Source organism: Loxodonta africana, chromosome 22, assembly GCF_030014295.1.
Source record: "Loxodonta africana isolate mLoxAfr1 chromosome 22, mLoxAfr1.hap2, whole genome shotgun sequence".
Taxonomy (NCBI): Eukaryota; Metazoa; Chordata; class Mammalia; order Proboscidea; family Elephantidae; genus Loxodonta; species Loxodonta africana.
The window spans coordinates 35,565,526-35,582,786 of NC_087363.1; the positions used below are offsets into that span (position 1 = coordinate 35,565,526).

The 17,261-nt window shown below is 47.4% G+C and overlaps 1 protein-coding gene across 1 annotated transcript in view; it reads right to left on the reverse strand.

Moving 5' to 3' along the window:
* Positions 1-11,654: 11,654 nt before the first annotated feature.
* The window catches only part of HMCES (5-hydroxymethylcytosine binding, ES cell specific), a 36,418-nt gene continuing 30,811 nt past the window's right edge, over positions 11,655-17,261 (reverse strand). Inside the window, exons 6-7 of the mRNA XM_003409950.4 lie at positions 14,702-14,894; positions 11,655-12,597 (exon numbers count right to left, since the gene is read on the reverse strand). Coding sequence (XP_003409998.1) covers positions 12,367-12,597; positions 14,702-14,894 — 424 coding nt within the window. The 3' untranslated portion in view covers positions 11,655-12,366. The remainder of the gene's footprint in view (positions 12,598-14,701; positions 14,895-17,261) is intronic.

The following is a 17,261-nucleotide window of genomic DNA, read 5'->3' on the forward strand; positions in this document are numbered from 1 at the left end:
ACCAGGTGCTCCATGACCCGTGAGCATCAGCCCCCTCTCTGAACTCTTCCCCTGAACTAACTGCCCTTCCTAATCAAAGCCCTCCACCCTGCTGACTGCCTGTCCCCTGAGGACATCCCCTGAGGACATCCCATGAACTCCAGGGCCCTAAAGGGTCCTTCAGGTCCCCAGAGTGTCATGCTGATCATCCTTGGTCCTCCTCATTGCCTTTCCATGTTTTCCACCAAAGTCTGCCCTTTGATGCTTACACCACCTGGCAGTACCAGCTGCCTCCTCTTTGGTGCTACTGCCTCCCCCCCACCCCCTGCTCCCCACATACACTGCCTCTCTGCTGTCGTCCCCTCACCATTCCTTAAAGACGTGGGCCCTGGGCACTGTCTTCTCCACCCTTGCGCCTGCATCTTTCAGGAGCATGCAGTGGTCCTGCTTTCAAACCCCCACGCTCCACTCTCAGACTCTGGTCTGATGTACCTCCAGCACCATGGATGGTCTCGACACAAGACCTGGCGGATGGATATTCAGTCAGTTGTTCACATAGTCACAATGACTGAGTCAAAAATGGGTTTCTGACCCCAGCTGTTCCAACCTGAGTCAATCCTGGGACTTTTTCCATAATTATTGAGAAAGATGTGCTGTCTTTCCACAGGGATCACCAAACTGTAGGGACATGGGGCCAGAGTTGCCCATGGCCTTCTTTATCAACACATAGGGAGAGCCCACCTGAGAAAGGAGCCAAGAGGTGGAGGGGCAGGAGCCTACCATCAGGGGAGCGCCTGGACCCAGCCATGCCTGAAACCAGTGTAGACCTGGACTATCATGTGAGCTGATAAATTGCTTTTTATGTACGCTAGCATGCCTGGGTCTCTGTCACTTTCATCCTGGTCTCCTACTCCTTTGACTCGCCCTACACTCCCACACACACATCCTGAACATTATCACCCTTTGAAATTACTCTAACTGCAAAACCACCCTTTTAGTGCCCCACTTTCTAACCATAGGGTATGCCTCTCTTTCTAGTTTGTTTACTCAGACTCTTCAGCTGAGCTGTCTTCTGACTTCCTGGGACCTCCGTGGTGGGAGGGGTCCTGGCCTTGAGGGGTATCCCAAGTTGAAGAGTCAGTGGCAGTAACCAGCCACATGTGAGCATTCCCGGTGTGCCAGGCACTTTCAGGAGGGCCACACAGGCCTTAACTCTCAATAACCCTAACGAGGAGGCTGCTGAGACTCTGGGAGGTCAAAAAAAAAAAAAAGTAGCCAGCAAATGGCCAGGCCAGGGTTCAAACTTGGTCTACTCAACTCCAAAGCCTGACACCACCCTCAGCTTCTACACTGGGCTGGGGGGGGATCCTGTCCCCACCATTTACTCACTGTATCTCCTTGACTTGGCTTCAGGGAGCCTCAATTCTTGTTGAACATTGGAGGCACCTGACACTGCCAGGTCAAAGAGGAGGGCTTCCTGAAGAAGGCCACCCTGGTGCAGAGAAGAGGCAAAGGACCAGGTGCAAAACCTTTGGTTTACTTGTCTATAAAATAGGGGTGTAGCAACAACCCAGGCCTCATCCCCTCTTTGTGCCCACTAGTCAGGACATGGAGTCAGTGGGGCCAGGTCCCTGGAAGCTGATGTCAGCGTTCTGGGCATGACCCCACTGTGGTCTTTTGGTGTGATCCAAGATTGTTCTTCCCCAAACTAAGCATCTATAAATGGAGCTGTAACCTAGCATCAGGAATTGTCTGAATTCCCAAAGGATAAGAATGAGGGTCAGCACAAAGCTGGTTCCTATGAGGTGGAGGTCAGGCACACTCCAACTTCTTCATCATTTCTGACACCCAGCCATGCCCCCGATGTCATTCTATGCTTCTTTGCTGGGTTCAATAATTCATGGCAGTAGCCACAGAATTCACGAACTGTACTTACAGCTAAGTGGTTTATTGGGATACAACTCAGAAGACAACTCAGACTGGGATCAACTTGTAAGTAACAGGATACAACTCAGGACAGGATCAACTTTGTCAATCAGGACAGCTTCCAGCCAGGACAGCTCTCTCAGCTCCTCTCTGTGATGCTAGCAGGCCCTTCTCGGCTGTGTAGGCCCCCTCTCTGCTATGTAGGCCTTTCTGCCTTCTGCCTCCTCACCATTGGCCCAGCCAATCATTTCGGGAGAGTCAGAAATCCATGAGATGTCAATTCACTCAGGTCTTATACAAAAGTAACATTTTCTGCTGCCTTCTTCTCAGGGCAAAAATAACAACCCTCAGGGGAAGAAAGCAACCTGGCAGGTTCCTCCAGTAGTTTCTCCAAAGAACTATGGCAAAGGTAACAACTCCTCAGGGTTTAGGGGAAAAAAAAAATCTCCCAAACTTGTTTTTCCAAAGAACCAAGGCAAAAGGCCATATAAAGGAATTTCACCACAGACCACCCTCTGGCCTTTTGGCCATGGGTTCTTTCACATAGTTATCATTTGGAAGGTTACTTCCCCCTCCCCAGACATTTACCAGTCCAAATCAGTCATTAATTTGTTCTTTGGTGGAGAAAAACTCCTTTCATGGTGAGATCATTCAGGTACCAGCCACTCAGTTCTGTGCAAGTGTCAATCTTATCTGGTCAGTTCCTTCAAAAGGTCATACCAGCTTCACCCTTTCCAGTGTCTGATAAAATTTAACAGAGAATATTATTCTCTTGCTCTGAGCTTCTCCTGGGATACTAGCATAGCAACACATTTAAGGGACTTCAGATTCAGCCACTGTATTGGTCTAGCCCAGCCCTTGCCTCCCCCTTAGCCCACTCTTTCACAGTTAAATAGCTTCTATAGTTCCAATTTTTAAATCACAATTGCCTCCTTTTGTCAATCATTACTCACAGCTGAATCATATAGCCATATTAGCATCTTCACTCACCGTTTTTGCTCCAGACCCATCAGGAAAAAAAGAATCTATTCATTGGGGACACTCTCTTGTCCCTCTCGTTTTGAGTATAAGCACACTCATAAAAATGTATAAGCCAGGGACTTCATGCCTTTTATCTTCCTCCATTTTAGACAACCAATGTTTAACTAGCCTGTCCCTACCAAAACCGTACTCTGAAGAGAAAACTATGTTCCCTGGTCTGAAGAAACGTCTGTTCCAGTTGGAACTGAGCATCTGAATCTATAAACACAGTCCAGTCCGGGGCAAGCCACAAAATTGCAGAGAATTCTGCTGCCTATGCAGATTTTGTGACATCAAAAACCTCTCTCTCAATGAAGAACACCAAAGACACAAGGTGAATATGAGCTCAGGAGACAGAAAGGGCCACATAAACCAGAGATTGCCATCACCCTGAGACCAGAAGAACTAGCTGGTGCCCGGCTACCCCTAATCACTGCCCTGACAGGGAACACAACAGAGAATCCCTGATGGAGCAGGAGAACGGTGGGATGCAGATCTCAAGTTCTCATAAAAAGACCAGGGTTAATGGCCTGACTGAGACTGGAGAGATCCTGACAGTCATGGTTCCCAGACCCTTTGATAGCCCAAGATTGGTACCATTCCCAAAACCAACTCCACAGACAATGAGTGGCCTGGAATATAAGATAGACAAGGATGCTGGTGAGGAGTGACCTTCGTGGTTCAAGTAGACACATGAGACTGTGTGGGCAGCTCCTGTCTGGAGGCCAGACGAGAAGGAAGACGGAGACAGGAGCTGGTTGAATGGACCTGGGGAATACAGGGTGGAGAGGAGGAATGTGCCGTCTCATTAAGAGGAGAGCAGCTAGGAGTACACAGCAAGGTGTGCATAACTTTTTGTATGAGAGGCTGACTTGATTTGTAAACTTCCACCTAAAGCACAATAAATAAACTTAAAAAAAGAAAAATCTCTCTCTCTCCCACCTTTACCAGGGTCAGGTCATCTCACCCCTAGACGTCAGGCTAGGTCAATGGGTACCAGCTGTGGGCTTGGGAGTCCACACAACTCCCTGCCCTTTGGACCAGCTAGCCCCTTCTCCTTCTTCTCATCCCTAGCCAGTTTTGGGGATAGGTCAACAGGTGCCAGAGGAACATGTCCAAACTCAAGCCCATCTCTTCATTGTTGCACCTCCCCCACTTCCACTAATCCTGTGGACCCAGGTGGTCAACTCAAGCAAGCATACCAGACTATATATTCACCAGCTCTCATTAACTTCCAGTCTTGGAAGGGGGCTCTTCTGATGGCCAATGACATGTCCTATTCCAACACACCCTTCAGATTCCATAGGGCTGTCTCCCACACAGACATCCTTTTACTGTTCATTCAACAAGCAGTTCTTTGATCAATTGTTCCTTCAACCATCATGGTACTTTCAATCAAAGCCCAATATAATTGTCTCAAATGCAAATTTCCTGATTTCACAGGCTTTTGGCATAAGTTCCATTTACTATTTCTCCTCTTAGCATATCCAATCAAGTATTGCCTAAAGGGTAGAGTTACACTTTTCTTTTAACAGTACCTACTATTCATGTCTATCATACATTCAGACCTGTTTTATACCAGGTAGGGGGAACATTCCTTCAGTCAGACAAATATTTATAGTACATTTAGATAAACATATAATATAACCTTTTAAAATACTCCAGTATCATCTTTTCCACCTCCTGTCTAACTTACCCATTGGTAAGCATATGGACTTCGGTCTCTGGTTGAGTTAAGCCAGAAGACCCTGGTCCCTATCAATCACCTTGTTTAACCTGCCAGGCTTTTGCCCCAAGCCACTCCAGATGCAGCTTCCCCATCTATTGATACAGCATAACATGTCTTACATTCCCTTTAGCCATTATAGATAGCAGCAACCAAAATAACCATCTAAGAATCAAAAGTTTCTCATCTCACACATGCTCATTCTTTTTCTTCCAAAGCTTCAAGCTTCCATGAGTCAGGAGCCATTGCAAGTAATCCCACTTCTGATGCCAACTGTAATCTAGTGTCAGGAACTGTCTAAATTCCCGAGGGATAAGACTCAGAATCACCACAAAGCTGGTTCCTATGAGGTGGAGGTCAGGCATACCTTCACTCTACAACTTCTTCGCCATTTCTGACACCACACCTGTGCCCCCCCCCCATGGTACTCTATACTTCTCTGCTGGGTTCAGTAACTCATTGCAATGGCCGTAGAACTCATGAACTGTACTTACAGTTAAGTGGTTTATTGGAATACATCTCAGGAGACAATTCAGACTTGGATCAATTTGGAACTAAAAGGACACAACTCAGGACAGGATTCACCTTGCCAACCAGGACAGCTCTCTCACCTCCTCTCTGCCAGGCTAGCAGGGCCTCTCAGTGGTGCATGCTCCCTCTTGGCCGTGTAGGCCTCTCTGTTGCTAAGTGGCCCAGCTCACTGTAGCCACTGTAGCAGCTTGCTTGGCTGCTGTTCTCCTAGCAGGAGCTTTTTGCCATCCCCATGGGTTTTGCCACTGGGTCCCTCTTCTGGGCCTCTTGCCATCTTCTGTGTTATAGCCCTTGGCCCATATTACAGCTCTTTTAGGAGGCTCATTTTGCAGGAACTCCAGGTCCAAACAGCTCAGCTCCAGGTTCTTTTTGGCCTTGAGGCTCCCTCCTAGCCTCTTCTCGCTAACATCCTCTGTGGGGTTAGTGGCTTATATAAGTAAACTTCTCAGTTGCAAGGCACGAGCCTCCCAGCAGGACCATGAATTGACCAATCCCCCTGGTGGACTGCAAATCTACTAACCCTACTGAGTGGATTTTCAAGCCACTATTTGAATAGTAAAGCAACCAATCCCTTCCAAGATTGTGGCCCAGCCAATCACTTTGGGAGAGTCACAAGCCCATGAGATGTCAATTAACTTAGGTCTTGTACAAAACTACCTTTTTCAGCTGACAGAGACTGCCTTCTTCCCGGGACAAAACTAACAACCCACCCTCTGGGGTAAAAAGCAACCTGGGAGGTCCCCCAAGTAGTTTCTCCAAAGAGCTAGGGCAAAGGTAAAAACTCCTCAGGGGTTAGGGAGGAAAAACTTCCAAGCAGTTTTTCCAAAGAACCAGGGAAAAATGCCACATAAAGGAATTCATTTCGCCACAGGAGCCAACAAAAATTTCTTTTAATCCCTTATCTGCTGATTAGGGAGGGGTGGCATAGTGGTTAAGTGCTATGGCTGCTAACCAAAAGGTCAGCAGTTTGAATCCACTAGGCGCTCCTTGGAAACTCTATGGGGCAGTTCTACTCTGTCCTATAGGGTCGCTGAGTCAGAATCGACTCGACGGCAGTGGGTTTGGTTTTGGTTTTTTTGGACACACTGCCTTTGTCCAGAATCTCTAGGCTCCCTGCAGCACATCAGTACCCCCTCAGGTGTTGTACTCTCTACCTGTCAACAGGGCTCCTCTTTCCGGGATGCTGCCTCCTGCCTCATTGAACTTCCTTGGGATCTCAGATCTGCCTTCTTTGTCCCCAGATCTGATTTCTCTCTGGCTCCAGGATGATCCTGCAGGTGCTAGAAGACCAGGGACCCAGGCCCTTTTCAGGCAGTTCAGCCTTAGCTACCCAGAGGATGGGATCTCCCCATTCAACTCTCCTGGGTCAGCCAAGCCTGTCCCTGTCCCTCTGCCTGTTGGAGAGGGTCACAGGGCACTGACATCTCCTTATTCCAAGTATCAGCCTTGAGTGATGTGGCCAGAGGGCACATTAGCTGTTCTGTTACCACTACCGGTCTAAGGCAGCAGAGATGCCCTGGTTCTTCCCAAAGGAACCACCATTGGGAGCACTTCCACTTGCAAAACAGGGCAGTGGTACTTGCAGAGGCATTTGGAGAATAAAATGAGATCTTGTATGCCAAGGGCTTTGTACACAGTCACCCTCTCTGCACATACCAACGGCACCCACTGCTGACTGGGCCAGGCTGGGGGTAGAAGGGAGCAGGAGCAGGATGGGGACCCATCAGACTTCCTCCCTGCTCTCGAGGAGCTCAGCCAGGTGAAGGAGGACAGGTAGACCAGCAGTTTCTGAATGGGGACATCCCAGGCGGGAGTGCCAGCACAAGCACAGGCCCTGAGTTATAAAAGAAGCTCCTGAGTTTTGGGAATGGTGAAAGGTTGGATGTAGTGAAAGCAGGGAGTAGACATGATAGGTCATGAGGCCAGAGAATGGGCAGGGCTTGGGTTCCTGCATTAGCCAGGGTTCAACCAGAGAAGCAGAACTAGAAGATACATGCATAAACATATATTCATATAATATATATGTACATACATATGTACACACATACATATATACATGTATATGTATATGGTTTGTTACAAGGAATTGGCCTGTACAATTCTGGAGGCTGATTAAGCATTCTGGAAGGTTGTATGTCCACGTCTGTTGATGGAGCTGGAAGTGCAAGAGCAGGCAGTCAGGATGGAAGGTCATGAGCAGGCTGAAACCTCCCTAGCATGAGCTGGAGCCCCAGGAGGACAGACTGAAACCTGTGTCCATTCTCGTTTCTTCTGACCTTGGCGATGCGAGGAGGCTGCAGAAACTGAGACCTTCTACCACAGAGCTAAACACAGACACTTGGCTTGAGTGGATGGCTTAGGAGTCAGAAAAACTGAAGGAGGATCGGGGAAAGCAGAGGCTAGAGCAATTTCAGGCCCAGCTGCTGCTTGACGCTAGCTGGGTGAGTCAGCAGATCAGCAACCAAAATGGCTGCTTCCTTCCAAATCTGGCAAGATTCAGCCTGTGGCCCATCCTAACGGGAACCATACAAGAAAAGGGAGTTCTGGGAAATGTAGTTCAGCCTAGCCAAGTTGACACATTGCAAATCCATCACAGTTTCCCAGTTATAAAATGGGTGGATGGGGGTGAGGGTGAGGAGGGGCCAGACCAAGAGTCTTAAACATAGAGGCTTACAGGCCCCAGGCCAGGCAGGGGAGTCTAGCCTGCTGGAAGACACAGGCCCTGCCTGAAGGGGGCAGTGGTTAACTGCTCCTGCTAACTGTTGCCAAGCAGCGGTGTAGGCTCTGCACAGTTGGAGCTTCCAATTTTTTCAAATGTAGTCAGAAGTGCCTTCTGAAAGTGCTTCTAAGTCCCCTTCTGGACCTGGGAGTGGCCTGTGCCGTCTAGTCTAGGGAGCCCAGGAAGGATGCCAAAGCCCAACCACAGTCCCCCATGGGGCCCAGCTGTTAGAAGCACCTCCCGAGAATTTTTCTAAGTGAAAATCAACGTTTTTGCGTGAAACCTCCCACTTCTAAAATGTAGGCTCAAAAAATAAATACTGTATGGGCCAAACAAAATAAGTGTGTGAGCCAAGTGTGGCTTGCTGTCTCCTACTCTGAGATCTCTCAACTAGGTCTTCTATGAGGGCCTTTCCGGCTACTTCACAGGACAAGAAGCCCCATATAGTGGTGGTCCTGAAGGAAACTGAGCTGAAGGACACCATAAGCTGGTGAAAGCCAGACCCAGCCTGTCAGCTGAGTGTCTGCACTGGGGTCATAGCCTTCACCAAGCATTGCCATTGGCATCCAAGAGCCTTGTCCAGTCCACCCTGCAGAAAACCCTATCAGAGGTCCCTTTTCTTGCCCATTTCCTGTTGTCTCTCCTAGTCTCTGCCCTTCATCAACCAATAGAGCCTTGGGTGTAAGCCAAGGTTCTTGGCTGCCTCAGGGTTTGGGAGTCTGGCTGCTTAGAACATGGCCTCAGCTGAGAAATGATGCCCTTTAAACCCTTCTGTGTTGTTCACCTTTATTGTCCAGTCCCTTTCACCAGTGCCCCCTGTGGCCCACCAGAGTGTTCCCTGTGGAGTCTGCAGCAAGCCTCTCCTCCTGGATTTGCCAGGACACAGGGGGACCCTCACCTGTCTTCACAGGAGGGACAACTCACCAAGAGGTCCTGGGCCTTCCCCAACACCAATTGTCTCTGCTAGTTTGGGTTCCTGGAAGTTCAATTGTGAGCACCCACCCTCCTCATTCAGAGATGGGCAAACCAAGCCCCAGAGGGGCCAAAGGACTTGGTCAGAGCCTTGCATATATGGGGGACCCTTCTGTACAGCCTGAGCCAAAGCTCCTCTTCCCAGGGAATGGGGTCTCCACCTTTTCAGCCACTTGCTCCTCAGTCTGGTTGAGAAGGGGTAGGTGGCACAGGCTAGTCTGGGGCAGGCCCAGGTGGGAATCTGAGAGTCTGAGGCATCCTTTACTATCTCTGGTTTCCACTCTGACATGTCCCCTCCAGACCCTTCCTGGCAGCAAACAGGATCTTGTCAAAATTCAAGCTGAGACACCCTTCCCAGGCCAGGAAGCCCTTGGATTTGTCTTCAGCTTACCTACTCCAAGCTGTGCGCTCTTGGCCAAGTCCCTCCCTTGCCTGGTATGTTTCTATCTCTGCACAAAGTGGGACTGGCTTTCGGGCACGGAAGCTTTGCAGGTGATGAGTCCAGACAGACTCTAGACAGGCGAGGGGGATGGGCACCACAGGCCCCCAGGTACCCTCTGCCTCCTGAAAGGTTGCAGGGCAGGAAAGAATCCCCTTAAGGACTGGAGCCAAGGATGATTGCAGCAGGAGGGGCAGGGTGCGGGCTGGCATCTTGGGGCCAGACGGCCACATTCTAGGGCTGAACCTGCCCCGAAGAACAGCTGGAGTCCTGGCTTAACCTGGCCTCACCCAGAGAGGAAATGCCAGACAGGCAGGGGAGAGCTGCCCTGTTTGTTGGTTAGATTTGGTTGGTTAAAAACACAGGGTAGAAGATGCTCTAGTAAGCAAGAAGGTTGGGGGAATGGGGATTCATATGCCCCTGAAAAAAGTGAAAAATTGGACAGCCATTTGGCAATACCTGGTAAAGCTGAGGATATACATCCCTGATAAGCTAGACAGAAAATATCAAGTTGCAGAATAAATTGCCCAAGATGATGCTGTTTATGCAAACCGGAAACTTCTCAGATATGTTTTTGACATCACGTCTACGTGAAAGTATAAAATCCTGAATGAAAAAGATACATGCCACTCAAGACATTCTATTTTTTTCATTTTAAAATGAAAAGACCCCACCAAACTGATTTACAACTCTGAAAGTGGCAAGGTAGTAAGGAAAAAGCGAAGTTCATTTTTGTCACTTGTTTATTAAACTTAAAGCAAACTTGACAAAATAGTCATAGCAGTCAAAATTCTGGTATATTACTGTATTTTTAAAAGCTCTTAATAAAACAACCAAACCCCACACAAATTCCCCCAAACAAAACCGGAGGCCAGGAGCGAAACCATTCCTCCCCTCCTAGTAAACACGTCACTGAGTAAGCCCCTCTGCCCCAACCCCGCCTCCTCAACCGGAAGGGAGGGCGCTCAAAAGAAGAATTAAAAAAAAAAAGAAGGCGGAGAGGAAAGGAAATGCGAGCGGGCCAGAGCGAGGGACTCCCGGCTGGCCCCGCGCCCCCCGACACCCGCCCGTCGAGGTCTGTTGGAGGCGTGCCGCGCCAGGCGCCGCTCGCCTCCCATTAGCAGCTCAGTTTCGAGACTCCCCTCCGATTGGCGGAGATTCCGATCCCTGATTTGCATAGGGCCCGAGTCCGCGCCCGCACCTCCGCCGGCAGCAGGCGGGGTCTGCACGGCGGCAGGCGGGGTCTGCACGGGGGCAGGGCGCAAGCCTGCTTGAGATGCTGCCGTCAGCCACTTTTGGAGCCGCTCTCTGGGGCAGGCCATCGCCGCCTCTTCTCCGATGGCCTTGGGGTTGGCTTCCTTCTTGCTTCCCGGGATAGCGTTTTGCGGGTTCTTCCCTCCTGGACGTCCGAAAGAGGAAGGAGCGGGCCAGGCCCTGGCGCTCCTCAAGATTCTTCCACCCGTCCCACATCTGAATACCAAGGCGCTGGCTCCACCCAGCCTCTCTGCACCTTCTCTTCCCCTCCGGGTTTACAGGAGAGGCCTGTCAGAGCACCCCATCTGCAGCAGCCCTCTCCACTCTTCACATCTCGTTTTGTTACCTTTGGTACACAAGCACGTACTAAAATGAGAGGTCAAGGTGTGCTATATGGTTTATGCCTGTCCTTCCCCTACTGTAGCACCGGGGCTTGGCATGTTTAACAAAAGTTTGCACACCTACTATTAACGACACTGGGAAGACTGGTTAAGAGCTCGGCTGCTAACCCCAAGTCCGGCAGTTCAGATCTACCAGCAGCTCCATGGAAACCCTATGGGGCACTTCTGTTCTGTCCTGCGGGGGTTGCTGTCAGTCAGATTCGAGTAGATTGGCAACGGGTTTGGGTTTTTTTGCGGCGGGGGGCGGGGGGGGAGCGGCGTTAGGAAAACAGTAATGTCGAAAAAGTGGTCTCTGCTATCATGGAATTACTAGTCTTGGTGGGGAGATGAACAACTAGATAACCACCAAAATGATACCTAATTATAAAGTGATTCAGCCCGCGGAGCACATCATTAGGGGGCCCTGATCCAGGCTGGGGCAGGTGGGGAGTCCCTCTAGGCAGCCTCACTTCCAGGGCCTCAGAAGAAGCCCCCAGTCCCAACCCCAAACCCACAGCATCCTCTGTGCCCTGCTCTATGCAGGGTCGGAATCTCTGGATAGGCTCCCTGCGGTAAGGAGAGGGTCTTGGCCTGGTTCTCTGCACCAAGTTCTCCCCCAGCCCCTGCTCATCACGGGCACTCAGCCAAGTTAGTTTTAAGCTAAAGGATTCAGATGTCCAGGTATTAATGTGAAGAGACTCAACAAGGTGCCTTCAACCAAGCCTTTTTATTGTTTCCAAAAAAGGAGTTTTTCCAAAAAAAATCCCAGTGTTCCCCATTTGTGACAAAACCCATTCCTTAGAACTGATGCCAGGAGAAAACTAGGTAAAATCTGGGACTGCCCCACCAGCATCACTTTCCAAAATACAGATTATCAAATATAATTTATATATTCAGTGAAAACAAAAACAAAAACAAAAAACGTTTTAAGAACTTAAAATTCTAAAAGACTGAAAGAGTCCAAAGGCTGAACAGGAAGCAGCCTCCTGCTGGAAGCACCAGGCCAGGGCTGTGTGAGCGCCCAGCAAGGTCAAGCCTCAAGGCAGGCTCCTCCTCCACCAGCCCTACTGGGAAAGGTCTGCCCAGGCATACTGCCCTGCTGGGCCTGGGCCCTTCGGGGCTGGTGATGGTGTTGGCCTCTCCTCTTCCTCTCAGAAACTGTAGGCATTTCTCCAAGGCCACCCATCAGCTCCATGCTGGGTTCCTAGTCACAGCCAGGAACAGCCACTCCCTCCATGAGCCTACAACCATCAACTAAAACTGTCCTATCTCCTCGCTCATGTTAGAAACAATCCAAAGCAAATTACCACACTCTGCCCCCCCGGAGTACACATACACCACACACACACACTTTAAGGAACTGTTAGGAGCAGCAGCAAAGACTGCAGCAAACTGTGGCCTTGGTCTCTAAAGCCCTGAGTTACTGGCAATGAGGCTGCTTGGCCGGGGGCTCCTCCTCCTGCTTCAGCCATCGCTTCAGGAGTCCTGCGCTGCCTCTCTTGGGCGGGAGTGGGCTCTTCTGCAGGAACTGGCTGGACCACTGAGGCACATCTGACTCCTCCTTTTGGGCTGTTTTGGAGTCTTCCTTTTTGGGCGACTTTGTGGCCAGCCACTGCAACAACCTTTCGCTGCTGCTACCTGCCTTGAGCTCCTAGGAGAAAGGAGGACAAAGCTGAAACCACCTTGCTCAAGCATTTGGGAAAAGGCTAAGAAGGTGGCTAACTCCAAGGGAAGAAAGAGGAAGAGGCACTAGGTACTGCCCCAGGCTTGGAAAATGTTACTAGGGCCAGATGGGGCTACAGCAGTTAGAAGTGTTCTCTTTTTCGCTGCTGGGGACCAGGCAGCATCTACCTCCTAATGCCAGAGCTAAATAACTGAGTAAGGCTGGACATTTTCAGAATGGGTTTAACCTCTTGATTCTTCCTTCTTTCTCTATACATATAGACCTAATTGTAATTGAACACTTAACTGAGGGCCAACATTGTACCACCCATTCTATGTGGATTTTTTTAATTTTATCTTTTCACCAACACTGCGAGGAACATATCATTTCCACAATCTCACAAAAAAGGAAACTGAGACTCTGAGAAGTTAAGTCACTTGCTGAAAGTCACACCTTGCTAGTAGGAGGTGGAGTAGGGATATGAGTCCAGGCAGTCTTAATAGCAATTAATTACATTAATTGCAATCTGTTTTTCAAAGGAAATATTTTGTTACTTCAACTTTCTGTCCTAAAAGCATGCTCTCAGCATACCTCTCAATAATCCATCTCCTTAGCCACTTCCTCTTCCTCCAGTGATAGTTTAAGGAAAACTGTGGTCAATTCTGAGTGTTCAAAGGTGAAAAGCACAGCTTCTATTCTCAAAGAACTCACAAATTTGTGAGGCAGATCATGGTCTGTAATAAATGCTAGTAAAGGCATGTACAAAGTGGTTTGGGAGTACAAAGGAAGGAAGGACCCACTGAGTGTGCTCCAATAGGTACGGGAATAGGCTTAGGAGGCGGCTTCACAGAGATGTGCTGGACCAGGCAGAGAAAAGAGATAAAGGGCATTCCAAACATGTGCAAAGAATGAAAAAGAAGGTAATTCAGTGTGACCAGCAGCAGTGTTGGGAAATGAGGCTGGAGAGGTATGGATGAGCCTCAAACAGCTACCATGATCAGAGATCCTGGGCCTAAAGCTGAGCAGGCTAGCTTGTTTCCCCATTATTCAGCACCTGTACACAACCGTCACTGCTCACTCTGCTTCCTGTACACCTGCACCCCAACCCTGAACTGAAGAGCTCTGGATTAGCATAATGCCACTCTCTAAAACAGGAGTTCTTTTGGAGTAAAGACTATGGCGGAGATGGGACAACATGCAAAATCCATATCTATAATCACATGTTTAGAGATATCTAAAAAAAGAAAAGATGAAGTGTCAGGGTTTTGGGAGTTTGCAGAGAACCGAGACAAAAGAAAAGACACTGACTGAAGAGATGAAAAACTTTAAACACTTTTTTAAAAGTGGGAGGGGGTAGCTGTTCTTGGAATCATCCTCCCCGACACCTCTCAGGCATTCTACGATACCTACTCTTGGACTCTCAGAGGTATGTCCTATTTCAGGTCCCTTTATGCCACCTAGAAACAACGGCCACTCTTAAACCTCGCCCCTCAAATGTCAGTGGGGGCCAGCCTGGACATTTTTGTTTCTGGAAGCTCCCTCCCCATTGTAGGCCTTTTGCCTGTTCATCCTCCCTTCAAAATAGATCCTCTGGATCCTTACTAATTCTAAGAGGTTATAGTTCATGACATGGATGCTCTGAAATCCTCCTGCAGGAGACAGAGACCTACAACTCCTTCTGCAGCTTGTAGTTTGAAAAGAAGAGGTACAGAAAAGGAACATAAAAAATCAGATAGTGGGTTGGGGACAAAGGTACAATTAATGGCCAAGGGTTTCTTTTCTTTTTCTTAGTTCCTCTGGATTAGGAGTCCTCTAACTTACCTTATTATCAGAATCACGGAAGAAGCTTCTTAATGCTACAGAAGCCCCTGCCCAGCCTTGAATATTGATTCCGTATGTATAGATAGGGTCCAGCATTTACATTTTTAAAGAGCCCTCCCTAAGGGCTCTGAGTCACAACCAGGTTTGAGAATCATTGCTCTACTCTACCTTGCCATATACTAGGAATATGAGAGCCAAGTTCTGATTGTAAAAGACTATATACTGACAGAAAGAAAGCTTGAAAAGGACTATAATGGTCACAGGTCCCTACCTTTTTTGCCAGCAAGTCAACTGGAGCCAGACACTCAGGAGTGTTGTTTCGGGAGTTGTTCACCACAGGCGAGACTGGATGGAAGGTGATGTTCTCTGTGGGGTGGATTAACTTCAAAGCTTCCTGAGTTGTGACCTCACCAAAGTTAAGCCATTTAGAGACTGCCTCATCTCCATCTAATATGGCAGGCATTCTGGCCAGGGCAGTCACAACATTGGTTGGGAAAGGTGAGATGAGGGTAGGGAGAGAAGGAAGAGAGATGTGAGTCCACTAATAGTTCAAATCATTGAAAGGGAAAGCCTCCCTCCCACTGTGCATCACAGGCTGACTGTTGCCATGGAGGCTCCCCAAGCACAACCTCAGAGGCACCAAATCCAACCCTAGGAGAGCCAGTGTCATGGCAAAGACAGTGAATAGTGCTTAGTGCCCAGTGCATTCCAGCGTACAACCTTCTGTGATGCTCTAGTCTAGGAAAAAATAGATGCTGAAAAACGTGTCTGTCAACAACAATCTCCAGCCTCACCACCTGTGAAAGACTTATAGTTAAAAAAGGGCTATTCACATAATTGTGAACAAAAGGAACCATGCCTCATAAAAGCAAAGAGGTTGTCTAAGATGACATTAGGAAACTATTCTATGGTTGGCTTCCAATTTTGTGTCCTAGGCCAACTGAAAGTGTGGTACACACTTCAACAGTGAATGGTACAGTTGATTTTAGGAGACATAAGCATAAAAATCTATTTTCATACTTCAATACTGTATTTCATCAAATCAGATACTTTAAAAAATATTTTTAAAATCTCTGAAATTCAAATGCATCTTATGATGAATGGCATTTTTGCACTGTATTATGATATATTTAGTTGGCAGTAATTGGCAGCACTTTACCTTTCTTAAAAAAAAAGATAGTAGCATATAAAATAATGGTATATTTTTAAATCAGTGGTGTTTTAGATTAGATGAATTAAATGAACTTATTTTTCGATGAATTAGCAAAAAATATAACTACTACATCACATTAAGACATGATTTCACAGATAAACGTAGGATAAGGCTAAAGTAGGTAATCTTAGTATGTGTAACACAGCATTCTTTTCAGCAAAACATCAAAAAATCAATTGTGAGGGTACTCAGATCTAGCAAAGGCTACAAATGTGTTACACAAATACAGTCAATTCTCCAAATGCTTATTTTCAAGACGTGACTCTATTCTAATGCGACTAATTTACGAGAACAATTCGAGCAAAACACAGATTATGTATTTGCTTACGCATGATTTTGTCTGTAAAAAAACACTAGGTGAACACAGAAAACTGTACCCAGATGAACTGAACCTTGTAGGAACACACAAAACACACACATGCACATCCTTCAAATACTTACCAGCTATCTCAGTTTGCCACGTATTACCCTACAAAGCTGTGTTTTGCTATTCTTTTGCATTTGTGAATTTTTCTATTAAAAAACACTCATTCAACATCTCAAACACTCTTCCTGGTTCACAACATGACAAGCAGTGCATGCAAATAGAAAACTTTTAAGTATTGAAGAAAAGCTTGGAATAATAAAGCACCCTGAAAGGAAAAAAAAAAAAAAATGCTATCTCCCGAGCAATAGGCATAATGGAATCCACAGCAGTGACAATGCTGCAAAAAAAAAAAAAGGCCCACGGCTGGGAAATCTTCAAGAAATTCTGCTAAATTAATAATGCCAAAAGGAATAGGGGCATCCTGATGGCACAGTGGGTAAGAGCTATAGCTGCTAACTAAAAGGTCGGCAGTTCAAATCCACCAGCCGCTCCTTGGAAACCCCATGGGGCAGGTTCTACTCTGTCCTATAGGGTTGCTATGAGTAGGAATTGACTCAGTGGCAACGGGTTTGGCTTGGTTAAAGGAATAGGAGAAAGACTGTTTAGCAACTGGAATCTTTCTCGAAAAGAGAAAGCACTATCTATATACAAAGACCTTAAAACCTGCAGAATTGACTCCTTTTAGTGATAGTAGTGCACAGTGGTTAAGAGCTATGGCTACTAACCAAAAGGTCGGCAGTTCAAATCCACCAGCTGCTCCTTGGAAACCCTATGGGGCAGTTCTACTAGTCCTACAGGGTCACTATGAGTCAGAATCGACTTGACAGCAATGGGTTTAGTGGCTGGTTTGATGGTTTCAAATGTCACTACAATTTCCAAAGCCTTCAGCTGTTGGGCAAAATCATAGATACAGGTAAAAAAAAAAAAAAAAAACTCAAAAGAATTTCCAGCAGAGATACAGATGTTAATTGAAGAAAACAAAACAACAACAACAAAAAAAACCAAATCCATGTCCGGTTAGCAGCTGAAGCCGTTACCCACTACGCCACCAGGGTTTCCATTAATTGAAGAAATAGTCTATATGTATTGGTCTAAATTTTCAATTTTGATGAAATAGGTATCTATTATAAACACACGCCTCAAAGAAACTACATTTTAAAGGCAGAAAAACATGCCCCAGGATTTAAGACTGCAAAAGATGACAAATTTTGATAACCTTCCTTGTACTGCATAACACATGAGCTGCAATCT